Source organism: Eschrichtius robustus, chromosome X, assembly GCF_028021215.1.
Source record: "Eschrichtius robustus isolate mEscRob2 chromosome X, mEscRob2.pri, whole genome shotgun sequence".
In the NCBI taxonomy this organism is placed as follows: domain Eukaryota; kingdom Metazoa; phylum Chordata; class Mammalia; order Artiodactyla; family Eschrichtiidae; genus Eschrichtius; species Eschrichtius robustus.
In genome coordinates, this window is record NC_090845.1 from 13,110,314 (window position 1) to 13,136,223 (window position 25,910).

The following is a 25,910-nucleotide window of genomic DNA, read 5'->3' on the forward strand; positions in this document are numbered from 1 at the left end:
TGCTACCAAATCCAGACAAGCCCTGTCTCTCTTTATAAATATGTCAGAATTAAACCCTAAATGAGTCTAAGACACCACTCCAATAATGACCACAAAACAAGCAAGACAAAAAAACAAGGTCTACGAAACCACTTCCTTCTGAACCTGAACTACCTTCATCTTCTATTCTTCAAAGACCTCCCGCTTCCCCTGGCTTTTGGTATGATACCCATGTTAAGCTGGTTTCCTTCCTCTGCTTTTATTCTTAAATGTGATCTTAATTAGAAGATGAAATCACTTCCACATGGAAGCTATGTGGCTTAGTACGTCTTCCCAAGAAAAAGAAGAGTGCTATGTTGCTTGCTACGTATAAGCATGGTAAAGAAAAGAAAGTATCTTTCATCTTGCCACTGCTCCTTTCAGATAACTGCCACCCATTTATCCCTGAATGCTGCAATTTTGCCACCATGCTGGCCTTCCCTAAAAGCACGGGGCAGCAATTTGCTACATGTCAGAGCTATAATAAATACTTTCACATCTTTTTGAGAACTATTTCGAAAACCCTTGATGATTCAGTGATTTACTCAGGAAACGCACTTGAATTCTCAATCTTACTAGACGTTGCTTAAGCAAATTACTCTAAGATAACAAGTGCAAATCCTCAGTATTTTATAAAAGAAAGAAACAGTGCGTATACCTATTCCTGGACTCTTACTCTCATGTTGGATCATCCCCCTAACGTTGGGCATTTCGTTTTACAGTTGTTCTTTGTTTTTTTGCATCACTGTTAACTTTTGATGAACATCTTTGCACATAAAATTTTGACCACATTTCTATTTTTTTCCTTCACAGTGAAATTGTACATCTAAAAGTCTAGACATTTTAATAGGGCTCTTGAGATATCTACAGGTTTATGGCCAAACGCAATGTGGCTAAAAGTGTGCTAGCTGGTCAACACGATGACGTGACTGAACAGCAATTTTCCTGAACAAGTCTACTGCTAGTCATTGGCTTTTCTGGTCTCCGTAATTTTGCTATACCACAGGGCCGTTTTCCAACTCATCAGGTGCTCCAAATAGTGGCTTTTTTTCATTCATCTGATCTCTTATTGTTGAAAGTTAACTCATTCCAATAAATTCCCTGTTGTTACACATTAAAATTTTTTTCCCCAATACATCCTTGTCCAAAAATAGAAGAGAGGGATTAATTGCTGGGAAAAAAAAAAGAAAAGGAAAAGAAAAAACATACCTGGAAATGCCTGAAAAAACAGACAAAAAGAAAAAAAATCAGGAAAAAACTTAACCTAAAAAAAAGTCTAAAGGCACAACCTCCACAGTACAGATACCAATATTTGAACAACCAGTGTCTAGCAGCATCTGTTTTTGAACAAAAAGATCAGTTTTACCAATTGTTACACTAACTGAAATGCTTTCATCCAAACTGTTTTTGGTCAAATCAGTTGGTAATTACCTGTAAAAAGTGCCCATCTCATCAAACGAGTGACCATCTTATCTTTTTTTAATCTTAGCTTATTTAAGAAGCAGAAATCGATATCTCGTTACTCTTTTAATTTGACTATTAGTTTGGGTGATATTATTTTAACAAGTGCTACTAAATATTATTAACATAAGAATAACAATAACTAAATATATTGAGGGCTTAGTATATACCAGGCACGATTCTTTTTTTTTTTTTTTTAATTTATTTGTTTATTTTATTTTTGGCTGGGTTGGGTCTTTGTCGCTGCGCGCAGGCTTTTCTCTAGTTGCGGCGAGCGGGGGCTCCTCTTGTGGTGCGCGGGTTTCTCATTGAGGTGGCTTCTCTTGTTGCAGAGCATGGGCTCTAGGCACGTGGGTTTCAGTAGTTGCAGCACGTGGGCTCAGTAGTTGTGGCTCGCGGCTCTAGAGCGCAGGCTCAGTAGTTGTGGCGCACGGGCTTAGTTGCTCAGCAGCGTGTGGGGTCTTCCTGGACCAGGGCTCGAACCCGTGTCCCCTGCACTGGCAGGCGGATCCTTAACCACTGCGCCACCAGGGAAGCCCCAGGCACTATTCTGTATGCTTGATGTGTATTAATTTGGCCGCTTGTATTTCCCTTTTTATAAAATATCTGCTCATTAACCTATTTATGTTTTCATTCATTACTTAGCTGCCTCATTTAAGAAATACCGACTGAGAGTCTCTAGTGTGCTAGTCATTGGATATGTATATCGGTGGATAACAGATCTGCTCAGCCTTTGTGGTTTACTTCCTAGTAAGGAAGACAGCTTAACAAATTAAATATAAAATTACACATGCCATAAATGAAATAAATAGGGCAGAGGGGAGAAAATAAAATGGGGGAGGAATGGAAGGCCTCGAATGAGAAGAGTTGGGGGTAAGAGGTTTCTGGGCAGAGAAAGGAGCACAGCATGTGCAAAGGCCTTGAGGCAGTGAAGAGCCTGGAGGATCTGGACACTGACAGGAGAGCCACGTGCAGACAGGAGGAGGAGGAGGCTGCAGAGAATGGCATGAGATGAGTTTAGAGAGTTAGAAAAGACCCAGGCAGGATTTCTTTAAAGTACAATGGGAACACATTGATCCAATTTTTATCGTAAAGAGATGTCTTGAGCTGCTACGTGGAGAGCTGGAAGGGAGTAAATAAGAGAGGGGAGACCCCTGAAGAGGCTGCTGCAGTGGGCCTGGCCAAGGCTGGGCAAGGGATGGGAGAGAAGTAGATTTCAAATATATTTCAGACTAGATGTAGGTAGGGGAGGAGATGGAATAAGGATGACCGCCATGTTTCCACTCTGAGCAGTGAGTGATGGTGCCATTCACTCATTCAGACGGAGAAGACTGGAAGGGAAACGAGTTTGTGTGTGTTTGCTGTCAAGGCAGGTGGGGGTAGGGGAACAAGACTTCAACTTTTGCCATTTTAACTTTGACGTGCCTGGGAACCATGCAAACAGAGATGGCAAGTAGGCAGCTGAATGTATGAGTCCACACAGAGCTCAGAGGTGAGGCCTGTGCTATAAATAGAAATGTGGGAGTCGTTTGAAAGTGGGAGACATTTGAAACTTACCAAGAGAATAAATCTTAAAAATCCTCATCACACACACAAAATTCTGTAATTATGTATGGTGATGGATGTTAGCTAGGCTTACTGTGTATTGTGGTGATTATTTCACAATATAGACAAATATCAAACCACTATGTTGTACACCTGAAACTAACATAATGTTACATATAAATTACAATCCGATTAAAATATAAAATAAATGTGGGAGTTGTAAGACTATACATGGTATCTAAGTCCATGGGATGGGTGAGATCATCCAGGGAGACAACATTCAATGAGAGAGAAGAGGACTCAGGACTGAGATCCAGGGAAGCTGGGTGTTTAGGGGTCTAGTAGAGGAAATGGCACCTACCTGAGAAGTGAAACTGAGAAGGAGCAAAGAGCACCCAGAGACACAAGAATGTACTATCTCAGAGGCCAAAGAAAGCAAAGACAGTGTGGAGAAGGAGGAAGCATGCAACCCATGGAAAGGAAGGAAAACAAAGACCTCTGGGTTTGGCCACATGGAGTAGTGACTCAGTGCACTGATGGGGGTGGCCGCCGGGTAGAGAGCCTCGACGAGGTGGGGAAGTGGAGAGAACACGGGCCGACAAATCTTCTGTGAAGTGTGACTCAGAGAGGGAGCAGAGAACTGCGGGGTGTGGGGTTAAGGGAGTTTGATGCTTCTCTTATCAATTTATATGAGAGGGTTTCTTAAAAATAAATTAAAGCTATTTGTCCTTAATACTATTTGTTGGAAAAATCTTGTTTTGGCCTTTCATTTCATTTATGGCATTTCTGACATGGATTAGATCTATCCAGCTTTTCCTTCCAATGCCTTTAAACTTCGAAAGTCTTTCCCAAGCAAAGATCATGTTAAATGTTTGCCTGTCTTTTTCTAGTTCAAACTTTTTAACATTTAATTCTTTGATCTACGTCAAATTTATTTTCCTATGAGGGATGGGATCATGAGCAAAACTGGTTTCTTTTTATGAATGTTTAACCAATTGTCCCAGTTGACTTATTCTTCTCTTTTCCCCAGTTGATGACCGTCTTCTGTATCGCTAAGTTCGCACCTATACTTGGGTCTATTTCGGGTAGGCTCTCTTTCTGCCAATCACAAAAAAGACGCTCAGTGGAAAAAACTTCACTGACGAGCTCAGGAGACTCAACTAAGAGAGGACGATCTACTCCATAGGAGTTCTGGGCATCACCCAGGCCATGGCCCACGGGGCTTCCCAATCTCATCTTCCTGCCACCACTTTCCTGCTCTCACAGACCCATTCTCTCCACCACTTACACCTCTGTACACACTCAAGAAACTCACTGCCAGATCCATGGTCCCAGTGTGGAGAACCATACCTTCCCCTTTCTTCGGGAGGTCTTACGATTTGAGGAAATGAAAAGTAGATTTACCACGTTACTTAAAGCCAACTTCCAACTCTTGTTGTTGACAATAGGCTGATGCTCTTCAACCAAAGGGTAAATGTCTTCTGTCTCCAATCCAAAGCACTCTGATTTCTGAATTCTTGATTATTTTAAAGAATTCTGATAAGGAGCGGGAGAGATTAGTTTCCATCCTCAGTGCCAAAGGTATTACGGGAAGGATTAAAACCCTGTAATCACATTTTGACATATACATGAAGTGCTACGCAAAGAGAAGACAAGAAACTCTTGGGCAAAATGCCAATGACTCTGTATAGGGTGAGAGCTAGAGAGGGCCAGACCACATTTTTAACTTCTGTCAGCCATAAAGGATTGCGGAAAATCTTGACCATCAAGCTGTCCAGTTGACCAGGAATTGTGGACAGAGCCAAATTATTCTACAGTCTAGTCTTGAGAGTATCCTTTTTCAAGAAGCATTTTAATCAATAGTAACACTTGAGTCCCTCTCTTCTCACCTTGTATTTGGGGGACAGGTAGTGAGGAGAGAAGAGCTAAGGGGGAAGGGAATAAAGATGCTGACAGGACTCATGGGCCTGAAATTTAATCAGAGACATGTTAACTGTGAAAGTAAGACTTTGATTTCTTCACCCTTTGAGTCAGCATCCTTGCCTGAAATTGGGTTACAGATGTTCAAATTTTTTTTTGGAAAATTAAAACCAGAGAAAGAACAAATGCCCATCCCTTATATGAATAATCCATCCATAATCCTACAAAGGCAACAGTACAATGAACTCACAAATGACCCCCAAATATGCCAACTGGGAGCCTTCTTATCGTTTATCTCCCATCCATGGGTAATGTTTTTCAAGGCTGAGTCAGTAAATCTATTAACAGATGCTAGAATATTCCTTACAGGGCTTTATAACACTTTTAATCTCTATTAGTTACACTTGGTATTTACTAAGGGGCTTTAAGAGTTCTTGTAAGAAAGTGCATCGACATGGGAGACTATTTGGCAAAGACATGATTTCACAGGGCTCTGGGGACAGACGATCGTGTAGACATGAACCTTCAATTTCACGTCTAAGGGGGAATCTATTATGGCACAAGGCTTCTCCTATGTGATTGTTTGCAGGATGTTCTGACATAGTCGAGGCATCTGAAGACAAGTGGCTGAAGGTACCCTTTTGGTGTAGAAAGAGAGGGAGGTTCATTCTGAAGCTTTCTTCCATGAAAATGAGCTAAGGCATTCCCAAACTGGAGACAAACATACTCGGCAAGTTTATGTACAAGGGCTGAATGGTGTGATAAGGCAGGGCTACTGTGCACATCAAATGGGACAAAACTCAGGAGACCTGAGTTTCGGTCTGGGTTCTTTCCACAACGAGATGTGTGACCTTTGGCCCAGCTGAGTTGCCGCGTTCTCATCTACAACGTGGCGGAGGTGGAGAGCTGCTCTCTCACGTCTACTGCTGCCTGACATTCTGATTCAAATCATGCCAGAAGAAAAAGGGAGAGTAGGTCTTGCCTGGCTGGAAGAGCATCTCATACCATCAGGAATTCCAGATTCTTGCTTCCCTAAGAACTTCACTCACATCTTAAAAGCTCATAACAGCAACGGAAGAGGTGAATGAATGGAAAGCTTCCTGTCCAGCTGTTATATAAGTGGGCCTGAGGTGGCCCCTGTGTATGAAGTAAAAATGGCACCCATCTTGTTTACTTCTTCACAGCAAGCTAGGACCTTTAGCTCAAAGCCCGCTGGAGCCCAACTCAAATTCTCTCACATCCAATCACTTTAAATATACTCCAAAGAAACACATTTTTAGCCACTTAGAGCCTACCTACTTTACATACCCTGTGGAACTGCCCCCAACATGTGCCGCAAATAAGGACGAACCCTACAGCTACAAAAGACCCCGCACTGCAGTTGCCTTTTGGAGCTCTCTGACCCAGAGAGTCTCCACCCTGTTGCTGAGTGACATCACCTAAACACGTAAGCCCCCTCTCCAATTCCTCTGACTCCCCAGGGAGCTCCCTCATCCTAGTCCCCTTCTGGGTGGTGGCCTTGCGCCACTGTCTCTGGAAGGTCTCTGACCATAATGGACTCCCTTCTCATGCCACCCCGTCCAAGCACCATCCAAACAGAGCCTGCGTGTTACTGCCTCTCAGGAACCTGTCTCTTCCTTTATCAACCCTCAGGACCCCAAACTTACTACACCAGGCCATCTGACTGAAGTATACAAATAGGCTCCAAAAGTATCAAGTATGGGCCTGCCTTCTACCCAGAAATAAGAAGAGTGTAAGTTCCCTGCTACTCAGCAACAATTCTGAGAAACTGAAGAGTTGACAAGTCTGCTGAAGGGCTGGAGACCTAGGGAAGGGTTGGTACTTATCCCCCATCCAGGGCAGGGGATTGTTCATGAATTCCTGGGCAAGGAGGAAGGGGTCAGCTCCTTAGCAAAATGACTGATGGGTCAAGAATTCCCTCTTCAACGTCCATCTCTCCTCTTAGGCCCTCTCTGTCTTTAAAGTTTCCATGGGAAAGAAACCCGCTCTCAGCAGAAAATCTCATTTCTATTGGGTTGTGCTGAACTGGTAAGGACCTGTGTAGGCTTGTGGTTAAGAGCACAGAGTCAGGGGCCAGACATCCAGTTAGAAGACCAGCTCTGTCACTCACTAGATGCATAACCCCGGGCAAGTTGCTCATCTCGCGATGCCTCAGTTCTCTCCCTCATCAGGCTGTCGTGAGAATTTGACTGGACACGTTTTATGTGCCTCCTCAGAGTCTCTCAGCTTCCCTGGCTTCTGAGGCCTCGGCCACTTACGGAGACCCCTGGGTGCCATGGCTGTTGCCGCCTCGGCCCCTCCTGGCTGACCGTCAAGTTCTGAATGGCTTCCGTCACCCCCCCAGAGTGGTGGGAGCTACAGTAGCTCCAGAGCCTGGCCTGACAGACCTCCACGCCCAGACAGGAGTGAAGATTCGAGCCGCCAGATGTGGTGTGTGGCCTCCTCAGAGGCTGCCGCAGGGGGCTGGTGACACAGCCCAGAAGGGCAGGGAATTCGCGTCCACAGGCAGACTTTCTTCCCCTTTCTTCCCTCGTTAGAAAGTCCTGAGCCACAGTTTTCTGAACAGGCCTCGTGTGCCACCAAACATCTGTCTTGCTTCCCCTCTCCCTCACTCTCACTGCCCTGGGGCGCACGTGAGACCTGCCTTAGGCTCTGTTTTCCGGAGAACCCAAGTGAAATCACGAGTAAAAGAACTGATACAGGTAAACCACTCAGAACTTCACTGTCCAATACAGTTGCCACTACCTATATGTAACTACGGAGCACAGGAAATGTGGCGAGTGTGAATTGAGATGTGCTGAGTGTAAAAAAAAAAAAAAAAAAAAAAAAAAGACACAGTGGATTTTAAAGACTTGGTACAAAAAAATATTAAAAACCTCATTATAATTTTATATTGATTATATATTGAAATGATAATATTTTGGATAATTGGCTAAAGTATATTATTAAAATTAATTTCAGCTGTTTGCTTTTACTTTTTGAGCGTGTCTACTGAAAATTTTAAATGACATACGGCTTCCATTATATTTTCTTTTTTTTTAAATTAATTAATTAATTATTATTATTTTTTTTTATGGCTGTGTTGGGTCTTCGTTTCTGCGCGAGGGCTCTCTCTAGTTGTGGCAAGTGGGGGCCACTCTTCATCGCGGTGTGCGGGCCTCTCACTGTCGCGGCCTCTCTTGTTGCGGAGCACAGGCTCCAGACGCGCAGGCTCAGTAACTGTGGCTCACGGGCCCAGCTGCTCCGCAGCATGTGGGATCCTCCCAGACCAGGGCTCGAACCCGTGTCCCCTGCATTGGCAGGCAGATTCTCAACCACTGCGCCACCAGGGAAGCCCCTCCATTATATTTTCATTGGACAGCTCTGACTTAGAATTTAGTACCTTGTAAGCCTACAAAAGATGTCAGCCATTTTCATTTCTCATCCCAAGAAATTTTAGAGATTTGCCGTCAGTAAAGTCTAATGATAAAAAGTGAATGTGGGAGCAGAAAGGGAGACAGATAAGGGAAAGGGAACAAATATTTATGAATTATACTTTGTTGCTAGGCACATTATATATCATGCACTATGCGTTATTCTCCCTATTCAGCAGATGAGGAAATAAAGGCGCAAAAATAAATTTTCCTAAGGCCACAGAGGTATTAAACAACAGAGCTGAAATGTGGACCCGGGTCTGCTGGACTCCACAGTCCATGCTCTTTTCCATCTATAGTACTGTCAAGGGATTGACTTTCTAATGGTACAGTTTAGATAATGTAACCGAAATTTTTTTGGCATGGGTGAAAAGTTAAAAGCTGCTGCTGGACACAAATCAATCAATCTCACTCTCTCTCTCTCTCTCTCTCTCTCTCTCTCACACACACACACACACACACACACACAGCCCTGCCGTGGGTACATGGGAATGAAGTGATCATACACCACGGTCTATGGCACGTGGTCACAGACACCCATGAAAGCCCCTCATTTTGTATTTTTTCTCCACCATCCTCTGCCTCAATCCCATTGCCCCATTGGCTCTCAGTCAAGCATACATAATGAACATTCTTCCAACCTACCCTCTGCATGTTTATTCAGAAAGACAGGTGGCCTTAAAAAATAAAGTGGTACTGTGTGCAAACCTGCTTTCTTGTTCTTATTTATTTCACATTATTTCCTAAGATCTAATAAAACAGCTGTAAGTAAACATAATCCATTCCTTCTAGCAGCTGTACCATATTCCATAATACGTAACCACCATATTATACTTATCTTTTCCCTAAGTGGTCGCCACCTACATCATCTCTGACTCCTTTCTACCACCCATGATGCTGGGATGACCACCATCATATGTCTACTTGGTGAAGCTTTGCTGGAGTAAATATCTATGAGTGGAACGGCTGGGGCACACCCTATGTGCAGTGCTAGCTTCACCAAGTAATGCCGGCTTGCTCTCCACAAGGAATACAGTTACGCTCACCTGCCACGCAGGAAGTTTCTATTTCCTCCTATCCTTCCCAGCACTTGATAATACCCAACTTCCCGATTTTTGTCAACTTAAAAGGTATCAAGTGGTAGTTTATTAGAATTCACGCTTCTCTGTGTATTGGTCAGAAGAATACCTCTTCATATTCTTCTTAGCCTTCAACAGTTGGGTGGAAGATATTCTAAAGACCTGGTGTCTGGAGTTGCCACCAATACAAGCAACTAAATTTCAAGAAGGCACAAATGTCTCACCTCAGAGGATGGAGGACTATGGATACATGCTTTGTTCTCCCAACTATGTTAATGTTCTGGCCTCACCACGTACATCGATTTTCTGCAGATGTAACTGCTCTAGGGCTCGGAGATTTGCTTGTACAACAAAATCTCATGGAACCAGGGCTGGTATTGCAATAAATGTGTGTCCAATTATCTTTGGGGATATTTTTTAAGTGAGACAAATGAGAACTGGGGTAGAATGAATTCCAGTTTGGCAGTCCTGATGGAGCCACATCCAGTCCAGGGGAGGCAACCCAGGATACTGCGCTTATAGAGAAAAAGAAAATCCATATTCTACCCAAGCAAAGCAGAATTTAAATTAGGTGAGGACACTTTGGAATTTTATTTAGAATAAAATTTTTAATTATAATTTCTTTTGACTTGGTTTATAAAGGCAACGAGTTTTAGATCAGAACCTTACTTTCTTCTTAGAGATCTGATGATGGAGATCATAGAGATTTGATCTGTTAGAGATCAATCTCTTAGAGATCTGAACTGTTCAAATTTGGGATATTTTAACATTTAGATATTTCTTACGCTATCACTTGGGCTTCTCACACACCTCTCAAACTGGCTGGATATATTTCTGACAGGGAAATAGGATAGGGAGTCCATGTGCAGCCTAGAATATGAATGTTCCTTAGTGTTAATTTAATGAAAATACTCTCTGTAACCATTTCAGAACTTTCTGGTTAGTCAAATTTATCCTAGAGAGCAGAAGTCAAGTTTTGGTGGGAGGAGGTCCAAGCCGATAAATTTCTCCTCTCCTTCCCTGAGGGGGGCAGTCACTGCTAAGTATCAAATCCAGTAGGTTAAAAGAATACAGTGGGAGCCTCCAGACCCCTCCCTAATGTCCCCCCAGGAGGCAGCAACGCCAGCTGCTCTTTGCCTTCCTTACTCATCCCTGGGGGTGGAGGGGAGAAGGAAGGATGGGATCCTGTTGGTGAGGGTAATTTGAGGAACTGAACATGCTCAGCTCACACCCTTCTGGGCTTTTTCCTTTTTTCTCTATCGCTTCTTCTGCCACGAGGTAATAAACCTTCCTCTGAAAAGGATGCCTACGACTGTCCAGCTCTGCCTAGACACGTTTAACGAAGCGGGGGAAGTACTAAGAAGACCCAGAGGTCTCAAGACACAAGCCATGCTCGCTTATCCAGATTTTACTGGTAATAAAGATGATATTTGGATCCCCACCTGGCCAACTTCTCTGAGTCTACCTCTCATTTCATTCTGAGCTTGGGAGGGGAAGAAGGATTATATCTTCTGGTCTTCTCCTGCACCTCAACTCCCTACACCTGACTTCTATCCAATTCTAAGTCCCCTGCTGCTTTTGTATGGCTGATGGACTCTGTCGGTTAAAACCTATGAAAACATTTAATCACAGTCACCAGGAACTCTCACTCAAAACTTCTTTTGCACTGATCAGTAACAGATGGCCTTAAATCAGTATCTGATGCTGGGAAAATCCACCAGCCAAGCCTCGGTAGTTACTCAGAGACACTCAAAGTCCCCAAGGCAGACAAAGACGTGGATGGGTACTGACTGCTGACAAGCGGAGCAGCCGCAGCCAGGCATGGAAGCTGCTAGGGATAAGAATCCGGCCAGGAGGACTCAACTGGCAGAAACTCTAACTGGTGGTGGTGATGGGGCGATGGGGTTGGGGAGGAGGGGCGGTCTACAAGAAAACACTCTGGTGGAGAACGGGTGGAAAGCAACAAAAATCAATGCTAAAGGAACCAAGATGGAGTAGAAAAGGTGTTGGGCTATTTTTCTTCTTCCTTTTCACAGCCCAGCTCTCCCTCTCTCTGGTGGATGGCTTGTTGCAATCAGAGAACAGCAGAAGGGGAAGGGGATGCCAGCATTGTTCCTAGAGCCTAGAAAGGTGAGGAAAACTGACCCAGGCAGGTGTCTGAAGGTGCTGGGAAAGAAGGGCCCTGTTCTGAGTTTCAAAATGGTTGCCTTTAAAAGGAAGCATTTAGATTTCTCCAATTGCTATTTATAGTTGGACCAGGAAAAGAAAATTTGGGGCCATCATGGTTTCCTTCCATAATGTTAAAAATGATCATCTACATGAAAGCAAAGAGAGCAAGGGGGGCTTCATGAGGGGCTTCAGGTTTCATGAAAAAGAGGCAAGTTATCATTATTTTATTCGTCAATGAACCTGGCGCTTAATCAACCCATGTTGCGTTCCAAATGGAACCACTCTAGTCTCCACATGGGTGACCCCTTCAGACAGTGACGTGAGAGCTGTACCTTTGGAATTTTGCACAGTTTTGGTTTGAGTCATGCAGAGAGGGAGAGAAAAGGCAGAGGAGGCAGAAGAGCAATGACACCAGGAGAAACATCATCAGTATAGTCATGATTTTTTTAAAGACACAAGAGAATGAAATTGACAAGTTAAAAAAAAAAAAGAGAGAGAGAGAAAATACCAAATTACCACCAAAGTTTTACATGGTAAAGATGATTAACAATTTTCATGCTTAAAACAATGGACATACGTTTTGAAGGCCTCCTAAAAGTACTGAGTTATTCCACTGGACACTCTGACACCTATGAACAGAATCGCTTTCACTCATGCTGTCTCCATCACACTGTCTAGACTCTTTCCATCCTTCTTCGCCAGGCCAGTTTGCTCCTAGATTCGGGCCTGCTTCTCCTGACGCTTCCGGACTGGGCTGAGCCTCCCATGTGTTCTGCCCTCCCCTAACCCCGCCATGTTTACTAGCCCAGTGACTCAGCAGAGTATACTCGTGTTACCAGTGCATGTGTCTGTTCCTCTGATGGTGCACTTCCAGCTCTCTGACTTTTTTCCTCTTTTTCCCTTACATCTTCACAGAGTCTTGCACATAGGTATCCCTCAGTACACATCTGCTGAGCTCAACTGAACTACAGTGGCATAAATACCTTCCTGGAAAATCCTCCCAGTTCCCCAATGGCCAGTGTGGGAGTCCTTCCAGGAATGGCTGGCTCTGACAATGCCCTCATCTCGTCTTACTAAGGGTACACTCAGCAGCCTGTGGCCGGCAATGGATGGTGAAAAGGGCTTCCTGAGGCCGGAAGGTCACAACATGCTCCCCCTTTACAGTCATCCGATCCATGACTTAGAGCCCATTAGAGTTGAAAATTTTTAATTCTTATCTCTCTTGGAGTACCTATACCTGACCACAGGAGAATTCTTAATGAAGCTTCAAGTAATCAGAATTCTACCTGACACCAAATTTACTCATCATATTTTAGTGTGAGTTTGGTCAAACTGTTCAAAAGCCACATGATCCCAAAGATTTGTGCTTCGGGCAAAATAAAGTATGGTGTTCATAGCTCTCAACAGTGTAGTTCTTTATATGCCAGTACCAGTTTTTAAAATACCAATATCCACTTCATTTATATCCACAGGAGCTCAGTTTTTAATGCAATAGGCAAGAGCCTCTGAAGCTCTCTGAAACTGTCCTGTGTTTTCTCACTGTGGTTAGAAAAAATCTGTTATGTGTTCCTGGGGAAAGACTTCTTATATCCTAAAAGGACAAGCCTTGACAGTCACAGAAGTGATTATAATGATATGTAAAGTGTCCGCTCACCTTTACTGAAGGTGATACCTTGCTTTTTATAGCTTTCATTATGCTCTTAGTCCAAATCCGCTGCTAATTTGTAACCCTGATTAGTAATGGCCAACGATGTATGAATGAGTCGGGATGTAACTTCTGGTTTAAAAGTGCACTTATCCAATCTTCATTTACTGGCAGAAGAGGGCCCGTCGACCCCACTGGAATGTTCTTCCTAGGTGATTAGGTCGGCAGGGACATCTTGAAGGAATAAGAACATCTGGCACCCTTCGTGCGCACCAAGAATGGTATTTCTGGGGTGAGCAGGCTGCCCTGGGCAAGAACAGCCTTCTGTAGAGCTGATGTGAGCAGATCCTGACCACTGTTTATTTGAACATTCCTAACTGCAAATGAAGTGCCAACTACGGCTCCCAACTCAGGACAAGGACAAGCTCTTTGGTGTCTTCCTATTTAGTGAACAAGACTAACAGACCTAACTGTGCCTGGTCTCACACTCAATCAGAACCAAGATTTGCACTTGTCTGTGCAACGGGGCTGATCATTCGCTCGGGCTACCCAGCCTGTGATGGGGCGGGTCCTATAGAATGAACTGCTTTGTGAAATTCGAGATGAGACAGGGCTGCACACAGCACCCCACCTAACCTTACCCTCAAACTATGCTACTGAAAAACCCTGGGAGAGAGAGGGATGCAGGAATTTATATACAACCAAGGTCAGCCTTAGGTAAAATCCAGGAGTAGACAAACTTGGCCTTGGGTCTCCCTCCTCCCCAGTACTCTGCATCATCTCCTTTTATGCTGTCACAGCCCCACTAGCATCTGGTTGCTTCTGCTTGCCTACGCAGCCCCCCATCATGATCCCCAAAGAACCAGTGCACCCCTACTACCCAAGCCTTTTGTATAAGCCATTACAACACATGACCCCTGTCCCCATCTCTCTTCTTTGTTTCCTTTCCTACCTCCATCCACACAAGGAAAATTACTTCTCCATCTTCCGGACCACCACGGAAGTTTTACACAACCGCTGTTTTAGCATTCTTTGTATCACATACTTCTAATGTTGGCCCGTTTCTCCCCGCCCCCGCCCGCCCCCGGCTAGACTGTGACCTTATTTGAGGACAGAGGCTGTATTTTATTCACATCGTATCTCTAGGGCTCTGCACACTGTACCCACAGCAAGTATCTAATGACTGAATGAAAAGAGCTCATAGAGAAATTGGACGCGTGAATCAAATGATAATTGTCAGTCCAAAGATCTCATGGATGGTGAAGACAGGATGGCTTTGTGGATCTAGGGCAGCTGAGAAGGCTTCACTAAAGAGAGGGGACTGGGTTGGACCTTGGTGATGACTAGCAAGGAGACGCAGATGGTGAATTCCTCGGCTCCACATTTCTACAGGACTTCGCACTTGACAATAACTTTTCCTCCAACTGCTCTGTTTCCCTCTTGCCCTGTGTCAGAGGGAGACCAGCAGGCTCTCTGCCTTGTGTGATATTTCCTTTCCTCTCTCCCCACACCCACCCATTAAAATACATTTATTTAAAATCTGAAAAGGGAAATTCAGCCTGAATTCGTTTGGGTGATTGTGAATTTCTTAGGAGGGACTTTTTTAAAGCATTCCTCATAGCATTTAATTAAACATGGACCATAAAAGAAAAATCAATGGAAATAAAACCCAGTGGAAAATGACACTGTTGTCAGAAAGAAAGATAAAATTGCATCATTAAAAATCTTGAATTCCTAAAATGATCAAATTATATTAGGTTTCCAGAAACCGCCTCTTAGAGACAATGGCCATCCATTAAAAAAATGTTTAGTATTTAATATAACATTGAATGCTACAGTATTTTTCTAAGCTCTTTTATATTTGTACCTATTTTTCTTACACTGAAAAATCTTGATTCCTAAAAATGTTAACAAACTTACTCATTTATTTTATTTCATAATATGTACAAAACTGTTTTAAAATTGTAATGCCAACATTAACAATACAAACACAAAATGAAGTTTAAAATTTTATGTTTTTGCCTTTAGAATATATCCCACTCAAACTGTACAGTCAGAGAACTATGTTTAAAAGCCCTTAAAATGAATATTTTCTCTGTGTGGTTATGTTGCTGAGATCTTTACACAGATTTTTAGGTTCTTCATTTGTTTCCGTTCGGTTTTCATTTTAAGGTTTGGGGGTTCTTTTCCTTTTCTGGTTTTAAATATGTAAACATTTACATCTTTCAAAATTAAAAATAAGAAGACATAGTGAGAGAAGTCCCAGGTCCATCCTTATCCCCCTCCATCCCGAAGGGAATGTTTTTTTAAATATCCAGGTTTTAAATCTATCACAGAGCGCTCTGATTTATAAATAAAAACAATTAACAGAGAGGCCTTTGGAAGAGAGGATTCCTTTCTGACCAGGTGCTGTTTTCCCCCTGCTTGCTCTCGGGGCCAGCTGAAGCCTGTTACCCGAGCTCCCTTTGTCAGAAACCCACGGCTCCACTCGAAACCTCTGCCACTGGGAGACTAGCCATTATTCTTTTTCGAGCTAGACTCATGAACGTGCTGGAATACTTCAAAGGAAAAACAAGTGCCTGTGCTACCTGCTTTCAAGATTTATTGTTTTTTAAATGCTACCTTGAGAAGTTGGTCTTCTGGGCTTGGGAAGGAAAGAGAGGCCTCCTGTGGGAGGGGGCCAGCTTTCCCCACATCCCCAAGTGAACAGAAGCCAGCTCAGAAAGGCCAGGGAAATGGCAGGAGGAGCGGGGGAGCTGAGAATCTGGGGCCAACTGTAAAGTCGGCAAGGTCCAGTTCACATTGCCAGATCCAATTTTAAAAAATTCAAATTGCCCCTGAAAGAGCAAAATGGGTACAATGTAAAAATGTTCTAAGTTCACTGTCCAGTGTTATTGCCAAAAACCCACTGCCATTTGGACATGCTATAAGAGCATTTCCTCGAAAGCCACATAAACTACATATTTTTTAATCAAATTAAGGTAGGGGGATACTGACAAAATTCTATATTGATGATAAAGTGTTTCAAATGACATCCTGCCCTTGGAGTTTCCCGGATGAAAACAAAAGCTGGGAAATGTGGTACAGGCAGCTGTTTCTCTAGTTCTGGTGTAGGAAAAGGCGTGTGTGGGTACCAACGGCCTGCCACAGCCTGGAGACACCCCCAGCTCTCCGAATCGGAGGTGACAATCACAGGCTTGGCTACAAATCACATGCTAGCCCACAACCAACACAGGCTGATTAGTGGGCACGTTGGGTTTTGGCTTAAGGCACACGAGGTCTCCCAATGCCTGCTGGAGCTAAATCGGGGCCAAGAAGGGGGACGGCCCACAGGGACGCACTGAAAGCCAATATGTCCGCTACTACAGATCAAGCCACGCCCTGAAACCCACAGGAAAGATGCTACCAAAGACAAGGAGACACCTGTCTGTGGACCCCCAAAGGGAACCACGAACCTCCAAACCTCTGCTCAGTGACTGGTGTCACTGCTTGAATTTAAGAAACCTGCAAGGAACAATCTGGGTCTTGCAAAACAGCTTAGTATTCATATTTAAAGAAAAAAAATCAATCTGGTTTTTATTTCCCTGCTTCCGAATCCCTTGAATAGTTTATTTCATTTGAAAATGGAAATTAGCTAATTTCATTGTTCTCTCAACTTTTTAGTTAGCTTGTATTAAGCTTATTGCAGTCATTCTTAATCCCTATATTGTCGATCTTATTACTTCACCCTACTTTCTCTTATTCCAGCATTCATTTACATTTTAACGATTTCACTTATCCACCCAGCAAATATTTACTGATTGCCTTGTATGTATCAGCCACTGTTTCAGGTGCTGGGGGCACAGTGGCAAACAAGATCTGAGCAAATTACATGAGATGCTTGGCAAACTCTTTTGGAAAGTGAATTTTTAAAATTTTGGTTATCCAATACATGAATATACAGTCTGCTCATCAGAAGGAAGCTTCTTCTTGTTATGACTGTGGGACACATGAACACTGCACAAAGCTTCTGCAAAGAAGTAAAAGTAGGGCTTCCCTGGTGGCACAGTGGTTAAGAATCCGCCTGCCAATGCAGGGGACACGGGTTCGAGCCCTGGTCTGGGAAGATCCCACATGCCGCGGAGCAGCTAAGCCCGTGCGCCACAACTACTGAGCCTGCGCTGTACAGCCCGTGTGCCACAACTACTGAGCCCGCGTGCTGCAACTACTGAGCCCACGTGCTACAACTACTGAAGCCGGTGTGCCTAGAGCCTGTGCTCCGCAACAAGAGAAGCCACCGCAATGAGAAGCCCGCGCACCGCAACGAAGAGTAGCCCCCGCTCACCAAAACTAGAGGAAGCCCGCACGCAGCAACAAAGACCCAATGCAGCCAAAAATAAAATAAATAAAATAATTTAAAAAAAAAAAGTAAAGGTAGCAACCACTTATAGAGGGCTTACTCGACGCCAGGGATTGTTCTAAGTTCTTTACCCATACTAACCAAGTTAATCCTCCCAATGACCCTCTGGGTCATTATAATTATCTCCATTTTACAGATGAGAAAACTGAGGTCCAGCAAGCTTACATGAGTTCTCTAAAGGCAGTCAGTGGTGGAGCTGGCCTTGAACTCAGCAGTCTGGCTCAAGATAGCCTTTTTCTGACCCCGGTGGGGCTGAGGCCTCCTTAAGGTTTGCTTCTGACATAATGTAATTTAAAACAGCAGGAGGCAAGAAGAGGCGTTTGTTGGGAAAAGAATCATGTTGCAGAGAGAACTGGCAATAAATATTCCTGATTGGCTGCCTGATAAGGATGGAATGGGGTTTGGAGAATTTCATACTCTCATGAAATAAACATGTGATTTTTGACCTTCCAGAAGTGACAGAAACTATTCAAAGTATCCCATTTTTATATTTTCCCCCTTTCAGCCTTCACTTTAGACTGTGCTGTCCTGGCGGAATCTTGCTCACAATTGGCTGTGGCTTCCCAAGGGCTAAAGAAATGCCCAGACACATATAACCTGGGAAACAGGGACACATCTACCTTTGGGAACATCAAAGGTCAGTCGTGCTGCTTGCAAAAGCTTATAGCGTTCTGCACAAAACCCCCCTCACTGCAGAAAGGTTGAAGATTTGCCAAAAGCCACAGAATTGGACCTTAACATCTCCTATAGGTACCTAATCAAACTGGCCCTCCTGATAAGTAAACTCCCATGTCTCGAATGCCAGGAACATCACACAGATTACAAACCGCGGTCCCCAGACCACAGCAACATCATCACCTGGGAGCCGGACAGAAATGGAGACCCTCAGGCCTCACCCAGACCTGCTGGATCAGAATCTGCATTTTAACAAGAGCCCCAAGTAATCCATGTGAATATTAAAACTGGAGAAGCGCTGGAATGGTCACTAATTCCATTTTCTAGCTATTTAAGGCGCTGGGAGGGGAGCTGTTGGTGACTATTGGTTATAAACACATCAATCTCTTGAAAGGTATATTCTCAGCCTCGCCTCGTGATTTAACTTGAAACTATCTTCCTGATGCAATACAATCTTCAGTTCGTTTTTATGGTAGACTTAGACTTTTTACAATCCAATCATTCCTGTGTGAGCAGATATTAAGGCTTCAGATGTGCAAAACTACGTTTCTTATGAGACCCAGAAAGAAATGGTCAAGAGCCCCCCGTGTGTACGATGACTCACACTGGTGTCCTTTCTTCAGAGCAGGTTAATTACCTTTCCCAGATCCCAGCAAGTCCCTTTAGCATAGACCACAAACATAAATCTCAGCCCAGCTCCTGCCCAAGTTAACACAAAGTAATCAAAATAATAATAATAACAGCTACCATTCGTGTGGTGCTTACAACACGTCTGATGCTGTTTTGACAACTTAAAGTGTAAAAAAAAAGTCACTTAATCCTCACAGCAACCGTATTTTACACATGAGGACAATGAAGCACAGAGAGGTTCAATGGTCTGCCCGAAGCCACACAGCTAGTTCACGGTGGGGATTCTAATCCAGGCCAGCTGTCTCCAGAGTCCACACTGGTAACCACAGCACCACATGGCCTCTCAGAGTCCAAATTAATGCTGCCCAGGCTTCCAAGAGTCCCTTATTCAAATGCTCTCATAATAAAGACAGATCGGGCTTCCCTGGTGGCACAGTGGTTAAGAATCCGCCTGCCAGTACAGGAGACACGGGTTCGAGCCCTGGTCCGGGAAGATCCCACATGCCACGGAGCAACTAAGCCCGCGCACCACGACTACTGAGCCTGCGCTCTAGAGCCTGTGAACCACAACTTCTGAGCCCGCATGCCACAACTACTGAAGCCTGCCCGCCTAGAGCCCGAGCTCCGCAACAAGAGAAGCCACCGCAATGAGAAGCCCGTGCACCACAACGAAGAGTAGCCCCCGCTCGCCACAACTAGAGAAAAGCCCGCGTGCAGCAGCGAAGACCCAATGCAGCCAAAAGTAAATATAATTAATTAATTAAAAAATAAAGACTGATCACTTATTTAGGAGAATGTAATTCACTTCAGAGGTTTTAGTTGACAAAAAGAGAAAGAGAGGCTGGCAGCTACTAAGACATTATTTCACTAAGTTAAAACATTATTACGTCTGGTTTCTAATTCTTAGTTGGGATTGCAAGAGCACGTGGTCTGCTGCTTGGAAGTGCTTTAAAATGTCCTTCTGCCTGTAACTGGTACCAGCTCTGACATTAAAACTGCACTGTATTTTCTATAAATGAGAAGCAGTTGTAAATGTTAAGGATTCATGATATTGCTGGCTTTGATTATGCATTAAATCAGTGGTCTAATTTCTCTTTTTAGCTGCAGATAACTCAACTCTTTTTGTAAGTGAAATCTTAAAGACAATACCAATACATGTGACTGGGTAAAGCCTTGGGCTTTGGTTGAAGTGGAGAGAAGGAAATCTCTTGACCTTTACCATCTGCCTCAGTATCCCAAGAAGGCCCGTCCCTAGAGCCCTAGAGTCCTGAAAACACAGAATGAAAAACGCCATGGGCAACACAGTGAGCCGCCTCTCCTCTGCACCAATTCAGCTCTCCTTAGACCCTCCCTGCCTGACTCTATACACAAGGTGAGGTCCTCTGCCTTATACCTGAAAGACCTCACAGGACCTGTATTCTCCCCTGTGAAGCTGAAGAGAAGGAAACTCGACGCACAGTTGAAAAGCGCACTGCCCAATGCTTGGCAAAACACGAATGGGTCACAGAAACACAATGAAGGGTGACGTTTCCAACTGCAAAGTAACATGGAGGCCTGCCAGGGCGTAGATAGCAGTCAGCTACATATGCTTATTAGGGAGTGAATTTTGATATTTTTTTCTTCCATCGTTTCTGTTTGCACTGGAAGCAAAGCAGAATAACACACACTCCTAGGCACAGTACAGGAAAAGAACTGCGGGTTACGGTGCAGGAAATACAAAAACCAGTTAAGTCCTAACCAGTAATCGTGACCAACCTCTTAACCATGAAATGCATCCCACTGCCTGGCCATCATCCCTGTGGGTGCATATAAACAAAATTTAAATTTACATAAATTAGTATTTAAAATAGTTTTAAGTGCTGTTTGCACGAAGAGAATGGCAAAATGGTTCCCAATATATTGATACCATTCAACAACAGGTAACAGACAACAGGTAGCACGTGTGGAACTGGAGGTGGGGGGGCCCTCCCAGATCCCCCCTTCCCATCCCTTTTAACCATTTCCTTGCCATCCACCCCCAACTCAATGGCCATAAGTAATGGCTTGGGGTATGGGAGTACGAAAGCCCAGCTCCCTTGCCTGGGGTGGGTCGGGACAACTCAGAGGCAGACTGATCCTCCCGAGTCCCCGTCCTCTTTTGGACTTTGCCTGAGATGACACCCTTGCTTGGCTACCTTCCCTTCCCTGTCTGGGTTCCTTTTCCTGTGCCCCTAGGGACACTTCCTTTTCCTGCGCCCCCCCGGGACACTTCCTTTAAAAGCACTCGCACAGGAGTGCCCTTCTCTGGGTCTGCCACTGGGAAACCCCGCCTAAGACACCACACTACCGAGCTCACTACCAGGAACCTGGGCTCCAGACAAGCAGTTCTGGCGTGCAGTTAACACAGTACTGGCCATACCCTTATTCCTACCAAAATCTGTTCACAAAGTTTAGCCAAAATTGATCTTATTTGATTAAAAGGTGGGACCTGGAACCGAAATATCATAAAGTCTCAGTTAAGAAGAATGTACAGGGCGTGGCGTGTATGGATTAAATACATGTTCAAGTTAATTTTTTTAAAAACCTTTCTATGATGTAGTAGTGTGCTGTCCTTACTAAGTTGAGCGTAAATAATTTAAATCAGTCTTCGGGGAGTGGAGTCAGTTTTGGTTTTTGTTTCTTAAACGAGGCACTCTAAAACTGCACTATAAACAAAAGGAAATAGGCTCAATCCGCACACATATTAAGATGAATCTTGAAAACTGCTTTTTTACCAAATTCTTTACATGAGCTTGCTTTCCTGTAATTTTCCTAACTCTAAAGGTTTGCACGTGGCAAAAAAAATTCTGGGTTCCCTTAGGTTGCATTTATTCTGACACCTTTGAAGCAAGTCCATCCCATGGGACTTGAACCGTGACAAACCCGGTGAGAGTTGTCGACCCAGAGGGGGCCAGCCTCGTGCTGCTGCATACCTCAGGTTTCACAAACACACCACAGCGCGGCTTACCTTGACTCCCAGGGCTTCTCCAGAAATGACAGCAACGGTCACGCCCTCCTTACTGGGTTTAGGGATTTCGTTGCTTTTCAGTTCCTGGTACCGAGGCTCCACCATCTTCTGTGGGCTCCTCAAATTAACCCACAGTTGTAGGCCGTGGACTGGCTCCTCTGAGCAAGGCATCTCGGCGTGCACGATGCCCCGGCCCGCGGTCATCCACTGCAAACACCAGACCGAAAAGAAGGAAGTGTGACCCGCCCTCTAATGAGTCCACAGGTGGGATGATTACCACCTGGTAATTAAGTCAGGCACCTTACAAGTGCTGCTTTCCGAGGAATAACAAAACGACAGAGACAACTGCTGGGGGCCTTTCCAGTTTTCCAAACATGTCCCATGCTTCCACGTGTGCGATCAAATCATCAGCTCTGGAATTCACACAAACGGAAGAACCCCCTCTTTGGCATCCCTGAGTCTTAGATTGTGCCCCTAGATGGGGAGTTGTGGGCAGAGAGGAAACCGAGAAGTGCTCTCGGGAGACGCATCTTAACAAGTGAAGAAAGCAGGACTGGGCAGGGGGAGAAGCCAATCACCAATGCAGTTATTATACAACGGAGGCCTTAGCCGAGCCAACAGGGAGCTCTGGAGTCGGATGAAACTTCAGAATTGTCCCAAATTGAGGCTTTCCTATCCCCACATCAGCAAACCCTTGACTGTGGGCCACCGTGCAGTAGCGAGCACAACCTTGGGAGGGGCAGTTACCGGGGCAGAGGGCAGTGCCCAGGGCGGGATGCAGCTGAGAGCCATCAACAGCCGGTATTCGCAGCAGCTGGAGGACACGAGGTGGGCCTACAGGTACCTATGGAGGCCCACGGGACCCACCACACCATAGGCGGCTGACTTCAACAGTGGGAACGGAGCCCTCACCGCTTGGAGGAAGTTACTGCCTCCGCTGTTGTGCAGAGTTTTCAAGCATTCATTTATTTCTTTACTAAGAGCACATGAGGGGCCAGCCCCAGATGCCAACCTTGGGATCTGGGGATAAAGGGATAGAACACGATAGGTAGGTTTCTTGCCCATCTCAGCTTGGGTTCTCCCACAGAAGATCCTGAGACAAGGGCTCGGGTGCAGGGAGAATATCTGGAAAGTGGTACAGAAAGCACAAGTAGGGAAGAGTAGGAAGGGTGAGCCAGGCAAGGGAGAAAGCCACAAAGGGGGGTTAACGAGCAGGTTACACCTGTGGGCACCTGGGGCTCAATCCCACTGGGAACCATGCCGAGGCACATTAGAATTGATGCATGGAGGGTGGAAGAATCCACTTCCGGGGTCACAAGCAGTCAAAGCTACACTTTACATTCTGCTCCGGGGACAGGTTACTGTTGACTTTTGGCCACGACTCTTTGCCCTTTTGCTTTTCTGCCTCTCAATCTCCTGTTCACTGAAACACCACGATTCAAATATTTGCAGATGTCATCCCCCAAAATATGTAAATGATCCCAGAAAGTACCTGTATAGAGTCCACACTTATAAAAACTGGCAAAGATGACCCAAGCACTTCCTGGGGATTTTAACTGTAACACGTCTCAGACAGGACTAGGATGGTGGCCGGGTTTGGGTCATGCTCTTTAAGTGACAACACCTACCCCTGCAAATGGACTGGAAGATAAATAGAAAATTGTCTCAAAGGCAGCGGAGAGATCTAGAAAGATGAGGACGGAAACTGGCGCAGTGAATGTGGCAGCAACTGGGACATCATGAGTGACCGTGACCTGAACAGCTTCAGGAAAGGTTTGGGGGGCAGTGCTGAGAGGCCAACCCTGATTTCAGTGAGTGGAGGATGGGACAGAAGAGAAGGAAGCCGAGACAGTGACTTGTGATTACTCTTTTCAGAAACATCAGGAAAAGCCCTACGTGGGAGCTAAAAACTGATTGTGAGGGCCCAGGGAAGCATGAGAGAGGAATACAAGGGACCCGTGCAGGTTTCCAGGCGGAGTGCAAGAAGCCATAGAAAGGGACAAGTCCAAGATGTAACAGACAGAGCAGGGGATGCGGGAAGCTACCAGAAGTGGGTGGGACGGAGCAGCCACACCCAAAGACTATGAAACCATCAGCCATTCCTCATCTGGGCCATACCAGCAGGTCTCCTGGGTTCAACTGACCAGTGTGTCCACAGAAGTCTTCATGGGCCATGCTGCCCCCTTCCAGGAGGTAAGATACCTTCGGGAAAAAAAAAAAACAACAGAAGAAAAAGTAGGTGTTGGAGGGCTGTGAAGAGTTGTTCACTTTTTCCACTGAAAATGTGCTGACCAAAGTGTCAGGAGCAACTAAGATGGCTGAGTGAGCTGAGGGGATGAACCTCAGTGACAGGGCCACGCTAGCCCGGGCAACATCTTTGAGAGAATTTCAAGTGGGAGCCCCTTCCTCTGGGCAGATGCAGCCCTGAGCAAGCAGAGCTCCCAGCTGGGTGAGAGGGGCCGCCACTCATACCCTCAGCCCGCCGGGCCGAGGCCCTGCCACGGTGGGTCCCAGAGCCCAGGGTGAGAGAGGCAGCTCCTGTTGAAACAGCAGGAGCCTTGTTACCAAGGCCACGTTCACCCAGGTGTGTGGGACGACAGATCTCAGGCCTCCACACCTTCCTCTACAGGCTGATGGGAGAAATCCAAAGGACGTGTCTTTCCAACGCCAGGCACACACACCCATGACGTGCTCAATAAATGCTGGCGAGATATGTCAAATGAATTCATAGAAATTAAAGTCAACTTTTCCAGAGGCAACTCCGTACTAAATCTAAAAGCATTGTCCGTGTTGAAATTCTGTGTTGTCCGTCACGGTAGCCACTAGCCACAAGTGGCTACGCTTAAAATAATTAAACAAAATAAAAAATTCAGCTGCACGAAATCTCTTGCATTTCTATACACTAATGACGAAAAATCTGAAAGTAAAATTAAGAAAACACTCCCGTTTACCATTGCAACAAAAAGAATAAAATATCTAGGAATAAACCTACCTAAGGAGACAAAAGACCTGTATGCAGAAAATTATAAGACACTGATGAAAGAAAGTAAAGATGATACAAATAGATGGAGAGATATACCATGTTCTTGGATTGGAAGAATCAACATTGTGAAAATGACTCTACTACCCAAAGCAATCTACAGATTCAGTGCAATCCCTATCAAACTACCACTGGCATTTTTCACAGAACTAGAACAAAAAATTTCACAATTTGTATGGAAACACAAAAGACCCCGAATAGCCAAAGCAATCTTGAGAACGAAAAATGGAGCTGGAGGAATCAGGCTCCCTGACTTCAGACTATATTACAAAGCTACAGTAATCAAGACAGTTTGGTACTGGCACAAAAACAGAAATATAGATCAATGGAACAGGATAGAAAGCCCAGAGATAAACCCACGCACATATGGTCACCTTATCTTTGATAAAGGAGGCAAGCATATACAGTGGAGAAAAGACAGCCTCTTCAATAAGTGGTGCTGGGAAAATTGGACAGGTACATGTAAAAGTATGAAATTAGAACACTCCCTGACACCATACACAAAAATAAACTCAAAATGGATTAAAGACCTAAGTGTAAGGCCGGACCCTATCAAACTCTTAGAGGAAAACATAGGCAGAGCACTCTATGACGTAAATCACAGCAAGATTCTTTTTGACCCAGCTCCTAGAGAAATGGAAATAAAAACACAAATGGACAAATGGGACCTAATGAAACTTAAAAGCTTTTGCACAGCAAAGGAAACCATAAACAAAACCAAAAGACAACCATCAGAATGGGAGAAAATATTTGCAAATGAGGCAACTGACAAGGGATTAATCTCCGGGATTTACAGGCAGCTCATGCAGCTCAATAACAAAAAAACAAACAACCCAATCCAAAAATGGGCAGAAGACCTAAATAGACATTTCTCCAAAGAAGAGATACAGATTGCCAACAAACACATGA

The 25,910-nt window shown here is 44.6% G+C and overlaps 1 protein-coding gene across 4 annotated transcripts in view; it reads right to left on the bottom strand.

Annotated features, from left to right (window-relative positions):
- Window positions 1-25,910, bottom strand: part of PIR (pirin) — a 102,747-nt gene that overhangs the window by 37,096 nt on the left and 39,741 nt on the right. For all 4 annotated transcript variants that reach the window (XM_068533139.1, XM_068533136.1, XM_068533137.1 and 1 more), the window contains exons 4-5: window positions 24,080-24,163; window positions 21,962-22,168 (exon numbers count right to left, since the gene is read on the bottom strand). In XM_068533139.1, the coding sequence (XP_068389240.1) occupies window positions 21,962-22,168; window positions 24,080-24,163 (291 nt within the window). The remainder of the gene's footprint in view (window positions 1-21,961; window positions 22,169-24,079; window positions 24,164-25,910) is intronic.